The sequence below is a fragment of the Mobula hypostoma genome, chromosome 24 (genome assembly GCF_963921235.1).
Source record: "Mobula hypostoma chromosome 24, sMobHyp1.1, whole genome shotgun sequence".
Classification (NCBI taxonomy): Eukaryota; Metazoa; Chordata; class Chondrichthyes; order Myliobatiformes; family Myliobatidae; genus Mobula; species Mobula hypostoma.
The window spans coordinates 212,439-233,963 of record NC_086120.1 but is presented as its reverse complement, the minus strand read 5'-3'; the positions used below and the strand labels follow the sequence as shown (position 1 = coordinate 233,963).

The 21,525-nt window shown below is 41.6% G+C and overlaps 1 protein-coding gene across 1 annotated transcript in view; it reads right to left on the bottom strand.

The window, feature by feature from the left end:
- Nucleotides 1-21,525, bottom strand: part of rab8a (RAB8A, member RAS oncogene family) — a 36,060-nt gene that overhangs the window by 8,986 nt on the left and 5,549 nt on the right. The window contains exons 3-7 of the mRNA XM_063032801.1: nt 18,670-18,730; nt 18,050-18,127; nt 9,321-9,410; nt 3,674-3,739; nt 572-622 (exon numbers count right to left, since the gene is read on the bottom strand). Coding sequence (XP_062888871.1) covers nt 572-622; nt 3,674-3,739; nt 9,321-9,410; nt 18,050-18,127; nt 18,670-18,730 — 346 coding nt within the window. The remainder of the gene's footprint in view (nt 1-571; nt 623-3,673; nt 3,740-9,320; nt 9,411-18,049; nt 18,128-18,669; nt 18,731-21,525) is intronic.

Sequence of the window (21,525 nt, the reverse complement as noted above, 5' to 3'; positions counted from 1 at the left end):
CTTCTTAAGGGCTGTTAAAATATTCTAGCAGGCCTGCTATGCACTGTTTGTTCAAAGTGACATCAGCTGACCATTTGGTGTGAGTGAAGAGGATAAAACTCCCCATAAACAATCCCACTGGCAGAGCCAGGAAAAGTCCCTGTCAAGGACTATAGATGGCCTCCCCAGCACAAAGATCCACAGACCTCAGTTTACCTCTCCGTTTCAGAATTCACCAACCTTTCCGACCCACTGCTTCCCTTTCATTTTTAAGGCTACATAAGCTCAATTCACTAAACTTTTGGTCACTTGGCTTAACATTCAATTCTAAGTGAGGGTCAATGGGATTTTTTCATTCATTTTAGGGGCCAGCAGCAGGGCAAGAGTTAGCATTGTGCCATGTGATGTGCCACTACTGCTGTGCTGACAAGAAAGATGGGTAGAATTTCATGCATCTAATCCCACTCAGCGGGACTAACTTTCATGTCCAGTTACTAACCCACCAAAAGGAGCCCCGTAAGTTGACTACATGCTGAACTTGTCCTGGGTAATGAGCACAGAAAGGGAGGAAAAGGAGGTAAAAGACACTTACCAGCTTTTTGTCCATTTTTGTTTTTATGTCTCTGGCAAGAGTAAAGAATGCCTGAAACAGTAAACATCAGAATGGTCAATGCTCTATTGAGAAAGAACAAATGAAGAAAACTACAACTCAGCAGCACACCAGCAGGCACTGGTACTGCAGAAGTTGCACAAGCTGTCCCTCTGAGGTCATGGCAAGTCACCTACCCAGGTGCATACATGGTTCTGCCCATGACTCTCCATGTTACTTCACAATCGTTCATCAGACCATTCCTTTTTGTCCCCATTCAGGATGCCTCCTTCCAAGTTTCCTTTGACCCTGTCACTCAAAAGCTGACAATAATACTGCACAGAACCAGTTTGCTTCTACTCTAACAAGCTAATGGCTATAGCATTGGCCCCGGTCATTGCAAATCTCTCACAATTCCTCAGTTCTTGTTCTTTCCTTTGTTTCAGCCAACTCAAAAACCCCTGTCCCCAATACCCATAGAGTTCTACAGCGTAGAAGTGCCTTTTAACCCAATTGGTCCATGCCAACCAAGATGTCCATCTAAGCTAGTCCCATTTTCCAGCGCTCGGCCTATATCCCTTTAGCACAGCGCAGCTTGACGATATTGCAGCTCAGGGCACTCCAGACTTCAGAGCTTGCAAGTAGCTTGTACGTTCTCCCAGTGAACCACATGTCTTTCCTCCAGACTCCCAAGACCCTTTGCACCTTGGATTTTTTAGTTTTTTCCCCATTTAGAAAATAGTCCACACTTTCATTCCTCCTACCAAAGTGCATGACCATACACTTCCCAACACTGCCACTTCTTTGCCTATTCTTCTAATCTGCCCAAGACCTTCTACAGCCTCTGTTTCCTCAATACCACCTGCCCTCTGCCTACCTTCGTATTGTCTGCAAAACTGGCCACAAAGCCATCAATTCCATCATCCAAATCGCTGACATATAACAAAAAGTAGTCCCAACACTAAACCCTATGGAACACCACTGTCACCGGCAGCCAACAAGGAAAGGCTCCCTTTATTCTCACTCTTTACCCCCTGCCAATCAGCCAATGCTCCATCCATACCTGTATTTTTCCTGTAATACCACGAGCTCTTGTGTTGTTAATCAGCCTTGCGTATTGCAACTTTTTCAAAGTCTTTCTGAAAATCTGTACACATCCGCTAATTCCCCTTTTTCATTCTGTTTGTTACTTCCTCAAAAAATTCCAACAGATTTGTCAAGCAAGATTTTCCCTTAAGCATCCAGTCTTCTGGTAACTTCTGTGCTTACCTTCATATTTCATCTTTTCCCTCCTATGGCTTTTTTAGTTGCCTTCCATTGGTTTCTAAAAGCTTCCCCATCCTGTAACTTCCTACAAACTTTTGCTCTATTATATGCCCTCTCATTTGCTTTTAAGTTGAGCTCCTGTACTCAATGCACTGACTGATGAGGCCAAGTGTTTCAAACATCACCTTCGCCACTTTGATTACTTGTGATACCACTTTCAGTGAACCATGTACTTATTCCCCAAAATCCCTCTGCTTTCCAGCACTGCCTGGCACACTGCTATTCACTACGAAACCAAATCTGAGGAAAAACTGACAGCACCCATTTTACAGTTGCAAAGTTTTAAGCCAAAAAGAGGTAGCTGCAGAGATAATTACAGCAACTGACAGTTCTGAAGGATGACCGAGACAAACCGATCCAGAATCAGGTTTATTATCATTGTCTTTTTGATGTGAGATTTGTTGTTTTATAGCAACAATAATAGATGGTGTTCATGCATTCAAAAATTGTACACATGACAATATTAAACCAATTTATTATTGGAACAAAATACTTCTTGTAATAACCCCCCCCCCCACACACACACACAATAAGGGCCATCAACACTGCTGGAATTGTTGGTGAAGTTTCTACATGAAATCTCAGTCAAATGCTGGTCATAATAAACCTGCAACACACATCAAAGTAGCTGGTGAACGCAGCAGGCCAGCTGGTGCGTTCACCAGCTACTTTGATGTGTGTTGCTTGAATTTCCAGCATCTGCAGAATTCCTCTTGTTTGCATAATAAACCTGATTCTGATTCAGATGACTTTTCAAACCTCACTATTTAAACAATACCCTGCCATTATTCTTTTCTACCAAAGTAAATAAGCTCATTTTCTTATACTATATTCCACCAGTCATGCTTCATCCATTCACTTACTGCCCTGAAGTCCCTCTAACTACGCGGGAGCTTGTAGATCCATACCTCAAGATTCAACAGCTTTTCCCCAACCACCTTTATGTATTCAATTATAATAAATCATCAGGTACAAATTGCCTCTTCACTCCAAAATTATAAGAGTGCAGAAGGCAAAAGAAACAGGAGAGGAACATGCAAGCCATATCCAAACTAACTACGTAGCTGTATGAAACATAAACAGGTCCTTCACCCCGACCATGATGCTATCCAGAGCTAGTCCTGTCTGCCTGTGTTTAGTTTCAAACTTTGTAATTGTACCCACATTACCGCTTTCTCTGGTAGTTTGTTTCACACACCCATCACCCTCTGTATGAAAAATGACTCCGATCTACTTCAAAAACTTCCCCTTAAACCTGTTTAGAAAAATAGAGGGCTATGGGTAATTCTAGGTAATTTCTAAACTAAGTACATGTTCGGCACAACATTGTGGACCGAAGGGCCTGTATTGGGCTGTAGGTTTTCTATGTTCTATGCCCTCTCACTTTGACTTCATTACCTGGGGAAAAGGCTGTGAAAGTTCACTTCATCTAAGCCCCTCACGATTTTATATCACCCTCATTCACTCCGGGGAATACAGTCAAAGCCTAGCTACTCTTTGTATGTAACTCAAGACCCCTTCTTGTGAATCATCACTGAACTCTTTGGCTTAATCACAACTGTCCTATAATATGGTGACCAGAGCTGCACACAGTATTCTTTTGTGGTCTCTACATGTGTGCATTTCTGTTTGTGGCTGCACAAACCAGGTGTTAAGTTACCAAGCTCTGGAAATTTAATAATTACTGGACCAGAGTTCATCTTTCTAATGATAGAAAGTGTTTACATTAAAAATATAATGCAAAAAACAGGAAATGACCAGACAATAAGCAATACTTACATTCTCCACATTTATATTTGCTTTTGCGCTGGTTTCCATGAACTTAATTCCATAGTCACTGGCTAACTGGAAAAGAAAGATTAAAAAAAATAATAACGTACAGAAGTGAGGAACGGAGTGAGGGAGATATGCCTCAAGCATGCCTGAAGTCTCAAGCAATCCCAAATTGCTTGAAGCACTTTCAGGTTAATTTTCAAGTACTTTCATTTTTAAACAATTACTCATGAGAGAGGATCCTTCTGTTGACCCAAAAAGCAGAAATCGATAGTGTTGATTTAAAATAGTTATCGGCTTTCTCTCCACAAGCAGCCAACGGTGATTTTTATAATATCACTCTTCAATGTAATTACAACTCGAATATTCCACTTTATTTTCCTACTTCCAAAGAAACAAATCAACTTCTTTCTCAAACTATTCAGAATAGTGTCATAGAACACTACAACACAGAATCAGGTCTCTCAGCTCATGAAGTCTGTGCTGAACCATTAATGTGCCCAGTCCTATCACTTGGAATATGGCCCTCCATACCAGACATATACCTATCTAAATTTCTCTTAAATTTTGAGATTGACCCTGAATCCACCACTTGCATTGGCAGCTTGTTCCACAGTCTCACCACCCTACGACTTCCCCTTAAATATTTCACTTTTCACCCTTAACCCATGATCTCTAGTTGTAGATTCACCCCTCAGTGGAAAAAAAAGACTGCTTGCATTTACTGTATCTCTATTCCTCATAATTTTGTATAAATCTATCAAATCTTACCTCAATCTTCTAAGTTTTGACATTCAACATTTCCCAATAACTCAAGTATCCTTGTAACTTTTCTCTGCACCCTTTCGATCTTATTTACATGTTTCCTATTGGTAGGTGACCAAAACTAGACACAATACTCCTGATTAGGCCTCACCAACATCTTGTACATAACATCCTAACTCCTGCACTCAATACACTGATTTATGAAGGCTAATGTACCAAAAACTTTCTTTACAGCACTATCGACCTGTGACACCACTTTCAAGGAATTACAGATCTGTATTCCCAGATCCTTCTGTCTGACTGCACTCCTCAGTGCTCTACTGCTCACTCTGTAAGACCTACGTTGGTTGGTTCTTCCAAAGTACAACACCTAACACTTGTCTGCTTTAAGTTCCATCTGCCATTTTTCCAGTTGGTTCAGATCCCGCTGTAAGCTTTAATAGTCTTCCTTGCTACCCACAACACCCTCAATCTTGGAATCATCTGCAAATTTCTTGATCCAGATTGCTGACTTATAGATGACAAACAACAGACTCAGCACCACTAGTCACTAGCCTCCAGTCAGGAAGACAACCATCCACAACCAGTCTCTGGCCTCTTCCACAAAGCCAATGTGGAATGTAATTTACTACCTCATTTTGAATGCTAAGTGACTGAATGTTCTTGACCAAACTTGTAAATCTTGTCAAATGCCTTGCTAAAATCCATGTAGACAATATCGACTGCCTTGCCTTCATCAACTTTCCTGGTAACTTCCTCGAAAAACTCTAAGATTCTAAACGCAAGAGTTTATGCAGATGTTGGAAATCCAGAGGAACACACACAAAACGCTGGAGTAACTCAGATTAGATGGCATCCATGGAAGTGAATAAACAGTTGGCTTTTGGGACTCTTGAAGAAGAGTCTCAGCCTAACAAGTCAACTGTTTATTCACTTCCACATACACTGCCTGACCTGCTAAGTCCTTCCACTATTGTGTGCATTTTTGTTTAGAATATCCACACATTCCATCCCAGCCTGAAAGTCCAGAGCATCTGCTCTAAGATTTCAGTGTCAGCATCAGTATGGTTAAGAAAAGTGCACTGCATTAAAAGTGTACTACTAAGATTGATGAAATTAGGGTATTCATCAGCACATGGAAATATGACATATTTGCAATCACAGAAGCAGGGTTGAAAGGAGAGTGGCACCAACAGCTCAAAATTTCAGAGTATAAAGTTTCAGGCGTGATAAGCAGGGAGTGTTATAATATTCATTAGGAAGATCATAGCAATACTCAGAGAGGATGCCTTCAAAAGTTTCTTCCAATGAGGCCATATGGATAAAATTTGTAAGTAACAAAGAGTAATCACTTACTTACTTATTACTTGTGAAACAGCATGGAATAGCCCCTTCCGGCCTTTTGAGTTGTGCCACCCAGCAATCTCCAGATTTAATCCCAATCTAACCATTGGACAATTTACCGTGACCAATTAACTGGTACGTCTTTGGACTGTGAGAGGTAACCCATGTGGTCACGGGGAGAATGTACAAATTCTTAACAAGGCAATGGCGGGAATTGAACCTGGGTTGCTGGTATTGTAAAGTGGTGTGCTAACCACTATGCTACCATGCCTTTATCATTTTGCAACACCCCCTCTCCCAGCCAGGCAGTCAGGGGAGACAGAGGAGCAGATACGTGAACAATCCCCCTCCACAAAAAAAATTGCAAACGCTGGAAATCCAAAAATAATGACAGTGCCATATGTACTCAGCATTTCACAGCTTCTACAATATTTTGCCTCAGTTCTCACACTCTAACTGCTCCCATTCACTCACTGACCAGACAACCATTTACATCCCTCCTTCCTCACCTTCCCTGTAGCTTAATGCACTTCTTTTGGTCTCGTTCCCTGTTATGATGAAGGGTCATCGAACTGAAAGCTTGACTCAGTTTCTCTTCCTATATATGCAACCCAGCCTACTGTGAACTTTATAGATAAACAGACAAATGACAAGTGCAAGTGGGTTATCATTGTGGCAGATTTTAACTCCCATTTGAGTGGGAACACTTTAGTGTGAAGGCTTGGTGGAATTTGTAAAGCACTATCTACATCAGGACTTCACTGTATAAGATAGGCAAGAGCTGCAGTCCCATGTCCAGTTCCAGTCAGCACACTTGGAAGGATGTGATAGCACTAGAGAGGGTGCTGATTATTCATAAGGAAGCTCCCAAGGATGGAAAATTAAAGTTTTGAGGAGATCATTAAAACTACATTTTTTCTCCCTGTGTCTAAATACAGATTTAATGGGAGTATAAAAATCCCCAGTTCTGTGCACAGGTTGGATCTATTTCCTTTGGTAGTCAGACGGAAACAAACAAAAAAAAAAGAGGCAGAGCCATTTGAAAATAAATTTCAGTCCAAGACTAATGGGAACTGCCTCACTGCCTGAAATTCACAGCCCATTTATACCTGGATAAATTGTAACCTGCAAGAGCTGAGACACAAAAGGGAACCTAATTATCTCCAAATCTGGTAGCATAGAGACAGAGTAAATTACATTCTGCTTGAAAAACCTGATAATTCTACGACTCTGCCTCCTCTCCCTGTTCTTTACTGTGTATTAGGTTCAGTTAAATACAGCTAGAAAGTCTCTCGATGTTCTCAGAGTGAAGTCCTATAGCACTGGACCAACGTTTGTAACCCAGCTACCCAACATAGAACTGCCACTGAACTGTCTAAAAACTTAAAAATCTAAGTGCTTATTAAATAGTCTGGAATATACTGTCAGTTGCAAAGGAACTTTGAAGCTTTCCTTCAAAGATAATTTTGATTGATTAGCCATTGTAGCAGTGCATTTTGAATCATAAGAAAATTGTGGGTGCAGACATTTCTTCAGTGTACAGGGTATGTGGACAAATGGAAATAGGACACACATGCTGTCCTTCATCAGTGAGGAGAAAAAAGAAGTGTGGGAGGAACCTAGATTGCATTTTTGCTGAGTCAGTAGTCCGTTGCAATAAAGCTCCGGTTGAAAGGCATGAAGTTGCCCTTCAATTACTTGCATAACGTACACCAGTTTTTGGAAGTGAGGGAATTCCATATACTGTTAAGAACCACCAAGAGTTATCACTGATGATTTGAAAAAGTGCAAAACTTGGACAAAAATATTGATGGATGCTAGTGAATTCAGAATGATACAAAGACTGGTGGTGCTATGGATCACGTAGAGAAGGTTACCAAAGGATACAGTAGATCAGTTGCCCAGAAATGGCAGACAGAATTTAATCTGTCCAAGTGTGAGGTGTGGCTGATTGAAGATGAGATGTAGAGGGGCTGTAAACTGCAATGACAGAACACTTTAACAATATTGATGTATAGAGGGAACTTCAGGTCCAAGTCCCTACCTCCCTGAAAGCAGCTGTGCAGGTTGATAGGGTAGTAAAGTGTAAAATGTCTTGATAGGGTAGTAAAAGGTAAAATGTCTTCATACAATTTTGAATTCATTGTATCCTCAACAATTGTAAGCTCTCCAGTCCCAGAGGCAGCAAAGCAGTCCTAAATTCTGATGCCCCTTCCACCATGCTTGGGATGAGGTTTTGGTATTGGTGTGCAGTGCCCTTTTATCTCCAAATGTAATGGTGTGCATTTCTGCCAAAAGTTTAACTTTCATCTCAACTGTCCACAGAACTGTCCCACCTGAAGATGCACTGCACATTTGCTTTTATTAGTCAAGGTACTAAGATAAAGATTTGGGAAGTTATGTTGCAGCTTTATAAAACTCTGGTTAGGCTGCATAGTATTGCATTAAGTTTTGGTCACCCTATTTTTGGAAGGATGTGGTGCCTTTGAAAGGGTGCAGAAGAGCTTTAGCAGGATGCTGTCTGAAGGCCATGAGCTACAAGCAGAAGTTGCTCAAACTTGTTTTTATTAAATCTCTGAACTGGCAGAGGCTGAAGGGACACCTGATAGAAGTTTATAATGAGAAGTATGTAGGTACCTTTTTTTGCCAGGTTTGAAATGTCTAAAACCAGAGGGCATCCATTTAAAGTGGTGGCTGGGGTGGGGAAGTTCACAGGAGATTTGACAATTAAAAAAGTATAAGCAGTGGTGGAGCCTAAAATCTGCTGCCAGGGCAATGGTGTAGATAGATACTCTAGGGGCGATTCTTAGGTTCTTAGCTAGGCAATTTAATGTGCAGAGAATGGAGGGACATGGATGTTATGTGCGCATAAGGGATGAGTTTATTTAAAGTATTTTGGCATAGATCATGGGCCAAAGGGCCAGTTCCTGTGCTGTACTGTTCTACGGTTTGCTGTTTCATCAATCAATAGTTGGGAAGTTGGAAAAGGGGCTGATGAGATTACTCCAAGAAACAGTCCCCTCCTATATTGTAAGACAACATGAGAAGTAAGTTGGTGGTTAGTTTTATATACAAGTGGAATTTAAAGACAAATCAAGATGAGCAATCGGATGCAAAGGTTGAAAAGTCAGGCAAGGGCAGGAGGATAGCACTGCAGCCCACTGATAAACCACAGCATGCTCATTATTTATGTCAAGTAGAGATGACAAATGTTACTGGTTAAAATAAAACAAATATAACCATAATAGCTACTCCAGATCTGCGATGACTAAAACAAGTTAATAATTTGTGGACTTACCTCAGTCCCATCTCCGAAGGATACAGACAAAGCTGTGGAGATATTAGGGGAAAGCTACAAGATTCGTTTCAAGTGAATGCATTTGGACCAACCATGGATAATCAGATCATCTAATAGTTTACAGCAGAGGCAAAACATTAAAGAAACTATTCGAACTTGTGCCAAACATTGTCACCAAGAGAATATTTTAAAACAAAGCCCAGGCTTCCCATAACAAGGCAGCAGTGGCAGCTCCAAGGCTCCTACCTTCTCTCCACGTTCTTTGCTGACTTGTCTTTTCTCATTTACATCGCACTTGTTCCCAAGGATCATTTTCTCTACATCGCCTGAGGCATGCTAAGAAATAAAGCAAAGAACCTATCATGAAAAGATCACAGCTAAATTTGCTTTTCTAACCTTCTATGCAATCCAGCACACAATCCATTCTCCCACTATACCCCTTGCCCATCCTCTGGGTTTTTTCCCCCTCTCCCCCTTTTCTTTCTCGCTGGGCCTCCTGTCCCATGATCCTCTCATATCCCTTTTGCCAATCAACTGTCCAGTTCTTGGCTCCATCCCTCCCCCTCTCAAATCTCTTACTAGCTCTTCTTTCAGTTAATCCTGACGAAGGGTCTCGGCCCGAAACGTCGACTGTACCTCTTCCTAGAGATGCTGCCTGGCCTGCTGCGTTCACCAGCAACTTTTATGTGTGTGCTCTACAATATCATTCCAGCTGTCATTAGGCTTTCAACTTTCCCACAAGGAAGGAACACAGAACGTTACAGCACAGTACAGACCCTTTGGTCCAAGATATTGTGCTGATGTTTTAACCCACACTAATATCAATTTAACCTTTCCCTCCTACATAGTCCTCCATTTTCTATCATCAACGTGCCTGTCTCAGTTTCTTATGCCCCTAATATATCTGACTCTACCAGCAACCCCTATCGGAGTCTGTAAACTACGTAACTCTCACATGCCCTCTATTCTTTCCTCCAATCACCTAAAAATTATAACCCTTTGTATTAGCCATTTCTGTCCTGGCAAAAAGTATCTCGCTATCCAATCAAATTATGCCTCTCATCATCTTGTACACCTCTATCAAGTCACCTCTCATTCTCCTTTTCACCAAAGAGTCCATTCAATCTTTTCCCTTAAGACAAGCTCTTTAATTAGGCAGCATTCTGGTAAATCTCCTCTGCTCCCACTTTAAAGGTTCCACATCCTTCCTATCATGCGTTGACCAGAAATGAACACAAAATTCCAAGTGTGAACGAACCAGGGTTAGAGGCTCAATTTGCACTGCGGGAAATCACCACTGATGACACCAAATTTTTTTTGTAGTGTTGCTCAGTAATTCCATGTCTGTGCGAGTGGTGAGTTTACTGGAACAACTGCCTGAACATGATAAATACAGAGAGCTGAAAACTCACCTTTTACAGACTTTTGGACTATCTGAGTCAGAGCTCACCAAAACAGTTGCTCTACTTGTTCACTCTTGATGATGCTAAGCCACATGTAGTCTCTCCTGGGAAATCACCATCCTCATTTTAATTTTAAAAAGAACTCTTCATTCTTGGTGAGGCACCGGTGAAGGACCATAGGTGCTTGCTAAAATAGCTGAGAGTCTACAGTCAGCCAGGAAGAGATGCATAATCCTTCATTTCCCTGCTTCAATAAGCCCGGTCAGCACATGACACAGACCATGCTGGCTCTGTGTTTTTACCATGCTCACTTTGCTAGGAAGTGCTGACCGCCTTGCAGCTTGCACACCGCCACAGCTTCAGAACATCAGAAGCTGTGAACACTGTAGGCTCCAACTGCCACAGTCACCTACTGTTCATTACAGACACTCTTTCAGGACAACTCTTCCTGTGAGACACTCAAGTGAGTGTGCTGCCAGCATCGCCTATTGATGAGAAGGCAAAGAGTGATGAAACCTTGCTGGAGGCTGCCAACGGCAGCAAAATCCAGACTTAAAGAACACGGAAGCCCATGCTTCAGAGGGCGACTTTAGCACATGGGACTTCCATTCTGGTAAAGTGACTGGACCTCTGCTTGGCACAGACTTCCTGTGTACCCAAGGTGAATCTCAAGAACTGCCGGCTTGTGGATGTCAAAGACTTTGTGTTGTTACCTTGATACTCCAGGAATCCCCAGATTACTAATGTCTTAATGAGGCCACCAGTCCTGATCATTACCTGGCCCACACACCTAAGACTTTTCTGCATGTTTAGCCGGAAGGTTAATGGGCTCCAAAGCGGATTTAATTAGCAGCTACCATTAGGTGCCTTTGTGCTCAGAGGACATTCCCAAAGCACTTCTGAGAACCCCCTTTGGCCTCTGAGGCTATATCCACACTACGCCGGAAAATTTTGAAAACAAAGCCTTTTCTCTTCACTTTGACCCTCTGTCCACATTGAAACGGCGTTTTCATCCCCCGAAAATGGAGCTTTTCTAAAACTCTCTCCAGAGTGTGTAAATCTGAAAACGATTGTTGCGCGTTGTAGTGAAGATGGGGTAAACGGAGATATTTTAAAATGCTGTCATGACAACACCACAACAACACTTTTTTCTGCTTCTGCTTGGTACTGCGCAAGCACTGCCGGATGGCTGTTATAACGCGCAGTCGGTGTGAACGGTGTGAGAGTTAAATGGTAAAGTGAGCTTTTTTGACTACTTAAAAACGCTGTCATGACGTGTCAGAACAGATGGCCGCAGCGCAGCATTTCATTGTTTTCTCGAACGCAACCCCCCGACACAACCCAACAATTTCAGAACAGACGGCAACAAGACTGAAGCCAGGAGAGTTAGAAATGTACTCACCAAATACTTTGACCCATAGCTTACTGAATAAATAAGTATACCCACTTTGCCCTGTTTTCTGTCCTTGCTTGTATGAAGGTGGTTTACCTATTTATGTAAGTACTTCTCTGACAACAGATGTGTAACAGCCTAATGTAACGTTGTCTGGAAATACAAGATAACACTGATGCAGACATGTTTTATACATTTAACAAGGTGCTTTATTAACGTAACAGAGTTAGTCCGTTTTTCAATGTTCGTTGTCAGCTGGGTCATACTGTCAGTGAACTCCTGTCGGTTGCCTCCATACGCTCCAGTATTTGTTGTTTTTTTTAGTTTTAAGTCCTCCTGCGCGAGAGCCAACTGCAATTCCTTTAAAGTTTTTCTAGTCTGTAAGTGGACAAACGCGCACTAAGTATACTGTTTCCTCTTCGCTTGTTTTCTGTGTCCTGCGCATGCCCAGTAGGAGGAGATTCGCCCAAATATCTGTTCTAATGTGGACAGAGATATTTTGAAAAACGTGCCTCAAACAGGTATCTAACCCGATAGTTAAATATACCTTACGTATTTGGTTTCAATTCAGAAAATTTTTTGATCTTAACCAATTTGGGCTAGCGATTCCTATTTTAGGTAACATATTTTTTCCACCCTCTTTTACGGATCGTGCTTTTCAAATTTGGAAGACTAAGGGTATTTCATGGTTTTTGGATTTATTTTTAGATGGTTCCCTTATGTCTTTTGAACAATTATCTAATAAATATAATTTATCAAGAATACATTTTTTTTAGATATCTACAAGTTAGAAATTTCCTAAGTACTATACTTTCTTCTTTTCCAATGCTTCCTCCTACATACATTTTAGATACTATAATTAACCTTAATCCATGTCAGAAAGGTGCATCGGCTATGATTTATAATATTATTATGAAACTTAGGAAAGCTCCATTTGATAAGATTAGGGTAGATTGGGAACAGGAATTGGGGTCTATCATTTCCGTGGATGACTAGGGGCAGATTTTACAATTAGTCAATACTTCCTCTATCTGTGCTAAACATTCCCTAATTCAATTTAAAGTTGTTCATAGAGCACATATGTCCAAAGATAAATTAGCTCGCTTTTATTCTCATATTAATCCTTTTTGTGATAGATGTCCGGGGCAGATAGCCTCTTTAACTCATATGTTTTGGTCTTGTCCTACTCTGGAAACTTTTTGGAGAGACATTTTTAATATCATCTCCAAGGTATTGAATATAGATATCTCTCCTCCCCCTATATTACTGCTATCTTTGGACTACCTAAAATTTCTAGTAATCTTTCTCCTCCAGCCCGTAGAATGATTGCATTTCTTACTTTAATGGCGAAAAGATGTATCTTACAACATTGGAAAGAGCTTAATGCTCCAACTACCTTTTTTTGGTTTTCTCAGACGATATTATGCTTGAATTTGGAGAAAATTAGAAGCAATCTTTATGATTCCTCACTTAAATTTGAACAGACCTGGAGATCTTTTATTCAATATTTTCATTTAATGTAATTTTTTTTCTCCTCTTTTTTTGCTCCATATTTATATACCCTTCTTGTTTTTTTTACTGGTTTTTAATGGAGGTCGGGATTGAGGACGTGATTTTAAGATTTTTAACTCTGCTTGGTTCCAAGTTAGCCCATTGCTTTGCTTTGCTTTTAGTTAGTTGCACGGTGGTTTTTTTTTCTTTTTCTCTATTGATATATATATATATATAAAAATTAGTATACTATTATGTTACCTTAGTATGTTATGTTTAAATTACATTGTTTGTATCATTTTTTTGTATTAATATCTCCTGTAATTTTATTATATTCTAACAGTGTATTAGTGCCTATATGGCTTACCTTTTTGTATACTTATTCAATAAAAAGAATTAAAAAGAAAGAAAGAAAGAAAAACGCTTGCTGTGGACGCCTGTCGTTTTTACTCAAAACTGGCATTTTCAAAATTATCCAGTCTAGTATGGACGTAGCCTGAGATTCAGCGCATGCCGTTTGTCTGAAAAAAGCAGAAGGCTTTCTAAATGGCTGATGGACTCTTTATTAAAAGACTGAAATTTTCTTTGTGATGACCTGGATGACATACTTGTCACCAGTGCATCCAGATCCAAACGCGTATCCCATCTCCGAACACTTTAAGCACTTAAGCCAACAGGGGTTGATTATTAACTCTGCTAAATGCCAGTTTGGGTTGTGAACTATTGACTTTCTCAGCCATTGCATCTCTGCAGAAGGTACGAAACCCCTCCATCAGAGTAGCCGCGGTTATGGATTTCCCACCACAATGCACTACTAACAAACTGCAGGAGTTTTTAGGCATAGTTAATTTTCTATCCCCGCTTCAACCGGCAAGATGCTGAACTTATGCTCCCCCTGTATTGAGCGCTTAAAGGCAATACCCCTAATCAAATGCTTCACTGGTCAGTAGACATGACCAGGGCATTTGATAATGCCCAACGAGCTTTCCAACGTGACCCTACTGGTGTACACACTTCCCAACACACCCATAGCCATTTCAGCCAGTAGCTCTGTCTCCTCAAAAGGAAATGTATCATGTTTGACTGTGGGCTTCTCAATCTCTACCTGGCTGTCCACCATTTTTGTTTTTGTCTAGAGGGTCGCCATTTGACAGCGCTTGTTGATCACAACCCCTCGTACACATGATGGCCGAAATATCAGACCCTTGGTCTGCATGGCAGTAATGCCACTTGGCCTACAATATCAGTTTCCTACTGATATACAACAATACTAAGGAGAAAATAATGCTGTGACTGATTGCCTCTTGTGGCTAGCTGTTGAGGCCACACATATAGGGGTTGACTATGCTGGCATGACAGGCAATCAAGCTACTGACCCAGAGGTCCAGGCTTACTGTGAGTCTGCAGTTAGCTGGCATTAAGTTTGGGGAAGGTGAGGTTTCTCTCCTATGTGATGTCTCAACCGGTTGCCCTCGCCCCATCATACCCACAAACTGGAGGCAGACCATTTTTTACCCCACACTTGGCCTCTCGCATTTGGGCCGGAAGACCTCACAGAAACGGTTTGCATTAAAACGTGGTGGTACGGCCTTTGAAAGGACTGTGTGGTTGTACTGCAGCCTGTGTGGGGTGCCAGCCAGCAAAAATTAACTGTCACATTCAGGAGCTATTGGCACTTTTTGAGGTCCCCGAGTGACAGTTCGACCATGTCAATGTGGACCTTGTTGGCCCTCTGGTTCCCCTTCCGCAGTTTCACACAGCTCCTTACCATAGTGGACCGTACCACCAGGTAGCCAGAGCTCATCCCCATAGCATCAACGTCAGCCGCAGATGTGGCTCAGGCATTCAACAGCACATGGTTGCTCCGTTTGGCACCCCATCTGATATTTTCTCTGACTGCAGTCCCCAATCATAACAGACTTCTTGGCCACGATGGCCCAGAAGCTCAGTGTTGGGCTACATCACACTATGACGTACGACCTGCAGTCCAATGGCCTACGCAAGAGGATTTACCACTCCTTAAAAGGTTGCTTTGAGGGCATCGCTGACTGATGAGTGCTGGCATCATCATTTCCCATGGGTCCTGCTGGGCCTCAGAACAGCTCCAAAAGAGGACTTACAGTCGTCCGTGGTTGAATTGGTATACGGACAGCTGTTACGAGCGCCAGGTGATTTCATCCCTGACACAACCATCTGGTTGGCCTATCAACTGTGTTCCACCCTCCTCAGTAAATTCAATTCCTTTGCACGAATTCCTATCTTTCATTATGGCATACAGTACTACCGGGTTCCTGTTGACTTCAATTCTGTTTCGTTCGATTTTGTCCGCCATGATGCACACCAACATCCCCTTAGGCACCCTTAAGATGGCCGTTCACCGAATGGGGAGAAAAGACATTGATCATTGATAGAAGTCCACATCTGCCATGTGGAGAGTGCTTAAAAACTAACTACACAGGACTACATCATAGATATTATCCAATAAGAAGGGCAAAGGTGGCAAGGTAAGGTAATCTTGGATGTTGAGAGAAATGGTGAATTCAGTCAGGAAGGAAAAAAAAAACGTGAAGTTTAGAAAGCCAAAATCAAACATGACCCTTGAAGTTGATAATGAACTTGGAAGACAACTCAAGAAGTGAACTAGGAGAGCCTGGAGGGCCATGAAAAGTCCTTGGCAAGTAAGATTAAAGAGAATCCCCAGACATTTTATACCTACACCAAGAGGGAGAGGATAACTACGGAGGGGTTAGGACCACGAGGATAAAGGAGGGAACATTTGCTTCGAGGCAAAGAATGTGGGCAAGGTTCTATATGAATACTTTGTTGTTTAAGAAGACCCGAATAATCAGCGCATTCCCTTGAAAGCATACCAGTTTACCCAAGCCAAAATCCATGGGATGAACCAGGAGATTCATGGTCTGCTGGATCTCTGATAGTCGAAACTGGTGATCCAAAATCCTAGTTGCCCAGGCCATGGTGCAAGTGAAAAGGCAATTTTGTGTGAAAATAGACATAATCAGATGCAATATAATAGCGTTAAGAGTTTGCACGCCATTGCCTTCTACAAGGTAAAACCTAACAGCATAAATAGCAACGATACTTCACTCTGCAATGAGATCAATGCCTTTTATACATGCTTTGAAATAGAGAATAACACTACCGTGTGAATCTCCACAGCACCTGGTGACCCACTGATCTCTGCCTCAGAGGCTGATGTCAGAACATCATTCAAAACGGCAAACTTTCCCGCTGGGCCCCAAATGTGAACCTAGCTGGGTATTAAAAACCTGTACTGACCAACTGGCTGGAGTGTTTGCAGCCTGAGGTTCAAAAGGGCAGCAATCATACCACTGCTCAAAAAAAAAGAGCAAGATAAGCTTCCTTGCTCTTGATCAGAGGCACTCGCATCTATAATGATGAAGTGCTTTGACAAGTTGGTTATAGCTAGGATTAACTCCTGCTTGAGAAAGGACCTGGAGATGCTGCAATTCACCTACTGCCAAAACAGTTCTACAGCAGAGGCAGCCTAAATAGCTCTGCACTTGGGTTTGGAGCACCTAGACAGCAGCAAAACACATGTCATGCTGCTGTTTACTGATTACAGCTCAACATTCAAAACCATCACCCCCTCACCCATACCAAGCACTAACTTTCTAAATGGGGGACTCTGTACCTCCCTTTGTAACCAGATCCTCAATTTCCTTATTGGGAGATCCACAGTCAATATGGATTGTAAAAGACATCTCTTCCTTGTTGACAATCAACCTATGCACACTTCAAAGATGCATGCTTAGCCCAATGAATGGCTAAACACGGTTCAAATACTATCTATAAATTTCCAGATTAAACTGCTGATGTTAAAATCTCAGATGGTGATGAGGTGGCATACAGGTGTGAGATAGATTGGCTGGTTAAGTAGGGTTGCAACTACCTTGCATTCAATGCCACAAAGACAAAGTAACTAATTGTGGACTTCAGTAAGGCCAAGTAGGGAGAACCAGTCCTCACTGAACGGTCAATAGTGGAAAAGGTTCAAGTTTCTGGACCCCATACAATCACAAAGATGGCATGCCACCTGTTTTACTTTATTAGGGGTTTGAGGACATTTGGTATAGCACCAAAGACTCTTGCAAGTTTCTATGAATGGACAAGAAGAACATTCTGACTGGTTTGGAGCCTCCAATGCACATGATGGCAAGGGGCTGCAGAGGGTTGTAGACTTAGCCAGCTCCATCATGGGCACAAACCTTCCAGCTATCCAAGATATCTTCAAGAGGCAGTGCGTCAAGAAGACTGCATCCATCATTAAAGACGGTCTTCACTGGGGACATTACTACTATGGGGAAGAGTTTCAGTAACCTAAAGATTCACACTCAACGATTTTGGAACAATTTCCCCACGGCCACCAGACTACTGGACGATCCATGAACATTATTTTGTTGTTCTTTATTCTTGAAGCTCTATTTATTTTGTGATTCATACTAATTTGTTTTTGCACTATATGTGGGTATCATCTTATATTGACTGAGCAGGCAGGCAGTTACAGTTTTATAACTGGACCAGAAAGGAAGTACTTAACTCCTGGATAATATTTTTCAAAATATATATAATTAAAACCCTGACTTCTCAGATGCAAATGTGTAAATGTTCAGCCAAGACAACATGTCAAGTGGAAGCTGAAAACGTACCTCCTCAATATTCCTGATCCAATTCTTGATATTATCAAAGGACTTTTCATTGGTGATGTCATACACTAACATAATACCCTGCATGGAAACAATGTGAAAAATCCATCACTACAAGTACCATAAAATTTGCCATACATCATGACCCACATTAACAAATAATGTGGCTCACAAATAACACATGCTGTGGTTACCAGTAGATAGTAAACTTAAGATTTCTGGAAAGCATTTGTTAAGGCACTGCCTTAAAGGTAATTTAAAGCTCATACTATGCTGGGCATCAGACTAGTATCAATATGACAAAGCAAACAAGACTGGGCTTAAATAGATCTCTCTCTCTCTGGTTGACATATACTCGTTGCATAGAAAAATGGGAGGCGATCTTACTGAACATGCACGACTCTGACGGGCTGACAAAACCCCGAGTCTAGATACAGCTCAAGTAATTAACAGATGAGATCTGATCATACCATTTGTCATTTCTGCACCAAGAAGGGAGCCCCTTTCTTCATTCGGCTGGACAAGTGTCTATTAGCAGATCATTGCATGGAATGCGTATCTTTTACTGCAGCTCTTACTCAGGAAAGTTAATGAATGAAGCTGGTGTAATATTGACATCTTACCATCGCCCCTCGGTAGTATGCAGTAGTGATTGTCCGAAACCGTTCCTGACCAGCTGTGTCCCTAGGACATGAAAAATGAATTAGAATCTGATCCACTTCACTTTCTTTTAGACTTTATCCTATTTATGTCACAACCTTCTTTTCTGTGAACCCAAAAACCATTGCTCTGTTGCCGAGATTATCACAACACAACCATGTAAGGTGCATTACGGGATAGCACTGCTCCCACAGGCAAGAAATGGATTTCACCAAGACTTCTCAGAAAGGTTGCTTCATGGTTGTTCCAAGGAGCCTACTGCAACATGTGAGAAAAATGGTGAGTACAATTTCTATTAAGGTTATGCTAAACAAGCAAACTGATGATAAAGAGATTTGCCAAGTGCCACCAAAGAAGTCCCGCTATACAGGACATCACAAACACAAGATAACTATAGTTAAACAGGCTAGAGAGAAAGAGTAAAAAATCAGTATTTCATACTGAGACCCTTCATCAGGATTGGGAAAAAAAAGGGAAGTCAGAGGAAGAAGGTGGCTGATAAAGGGTCGGCCTGAAATATCAACTCTTTTCCGTAGATGCTGCCTGGCCTGCTGAATTCCTCCAGCATTTTCTTGGCATTGTTTGGATTTCCAGCACCTGCAGATTTCCTCACCAATTCTAGTTAAGTTGTGACCTAGTTTTTTATACCAACTGACTTAAGATGAAGCAGCAGGTGAAATGATGCTCTTCTCGACAGAAGACGACCAATAGTTATAGGAGCAGAATTAGGCCATTTGACCCATTGAGTTTGCTCTGCTTTTTCATCATGGCTGATCCATTTTCCCTCTCAACCCCAATCTCCTCCTTTCTCCCCGTATCCTTTCATGCCCCTGACCACTCAAGAATCCATTAAACTCTGCCTTAAATATACCCAATGACTTAGCCTACACAATCACCTGTGGCAATGAATTCCTTCCAGATTCGCCACTCTCTGGCTGAAGAAATTCTTCCTCATCTCCATTCTAAAAGGACACCCCTCTATTCTGAGGCCATGTCCTCTGGGCTTAGATTGCCCCACCATAGGAAGCACCCTCTCCACATCCACTCCATCGAGCCCTTTCACCATTCGATAGATTTCAATGAAGTCACCCCTCATTCTTCTGATTTCCAGGGAGTAGAGGCCCAGGGCCATCAAACGACAAGCCTTTCAATCCCAGAATCATTTTTGTAAACTCCCTATGAACCTTCTTCAATGTCAGCACATTCTTTCTCGGATAAGTGACCTAAAGATTGCTCACAATACTCCCAAGTAAAGCCTCAGCATTACATCTTTGCTTTTATATTCTACTTCTCATGAAATGAATGCTAACATTGCATTTGCCTTCCTCACCATTGACTCAACCTGCAAATTAACCTTTAGAGAAGCCTACACAAGAACTCCCAAGTCCCTTTGCAGCTCAGATATTTGCATTTTCTCTCCATTTAGAAAATAGTCAACCCTTCAATTTCTTCCACTAAAGTGCATGACCATGCACTTCCCAACACTTCTTTGCATTCTCCTAATCCAAATCCTTCTGTAGCCTCTCTACTTCCTTAAAATTACATGCCCCACCCTTGTGTATTGTATCGTCCACAAACAGCCTCAAAGACATCAATTCCATCATTGACATACAATGTAAAAATAAGTGGTCCCAACACAGACCTCTGTGGAACATTATAGTCACTGGCAGCCAGTCAGAAAAGGCTCCCTCCCCCCCCCCCCACATTTTGCCTCCTACTAGTCACCCAATGCATCATCCATGATAGTATCTTTCCTGTAATACCGTGGGCTTATAGCTTATAGCTAGGTGCCTCATGTGTGGCACCTAGTCAAAGGCCTTCTGAAAATCCAACAACATCTCCTTGGTCTATCTTGCTTGTCATTTCTTCAAAGAATTCCACATATTTGTCAGGCAAGATTTTCCCTTAAAGAAATCATGCTGAAGGGCCTAATTTGTCATATGCCTCCAACTATTCTGAAACCAAATCTTTAACAATTGATTCCAACATCTTCCAAACCACTGAGGTCAGACTAATTGGCCTATAATTTCCATTCTTCTGCTTCTCTCCCTCCTTGGAGAGTGCAGTGACATTTGCAAGCTTCCATTCCTCCAGAGCTATGTCAGTCATTCACATAGATGTCATTACCAATACCTCCACATCTCTTCAGCCACCTCTTTCAGAACCCAGGGGTGTATACCGTCTAGTCCAGATGACTTCCATCTTCTCAAGCACCTTCCCCCTAGTAATGGCAACTGCACTCAGTTCTGCCTCCTGACATTCTTGAAATTCCAGCATACCGCTAGTGTCTTCCACAGTGAAGACTGATGCAAAATACTTATTCAGTTCATCCACCATTTCCTTGTTCCCTATCACTACCTCTCCAGCATCATTTTCTAGCAGTCTGATATCTGCTTTTGCCTTTCTTTTACACTTTATTTATCGAAGAAAACTTTGATATGCCCTACATTATTGGCTAGCTTATCTTCATATTTGTTTCCTTCGTTATATTTATAGTTGCTTCCCAAACCTTTAGCTTCCCATGAAATTTTGCTCTACTACATGCCTTTAGTTTGGCATTGACTTCTCGTCAGCCGCAGTTGTGCCTTTAGAATACTTCCTCTTTGAGATGTAATCATTCTGCATCTTCTGAATGGCTATCAGAAATTCCAGCTATTGCTGCTCCGCTGTCATCCTCCTTAATGTTCTTTTCCAATCAACTATGGCCAGCTCCTCTCGTGCCTCTGTAATTACTCCACTGTAACACTAATTCATCTGACTTTAGCTTGTCCTTCTCAAGTTGCAGGGTAAATACCATCATAGTATGATCATTTGTCGCC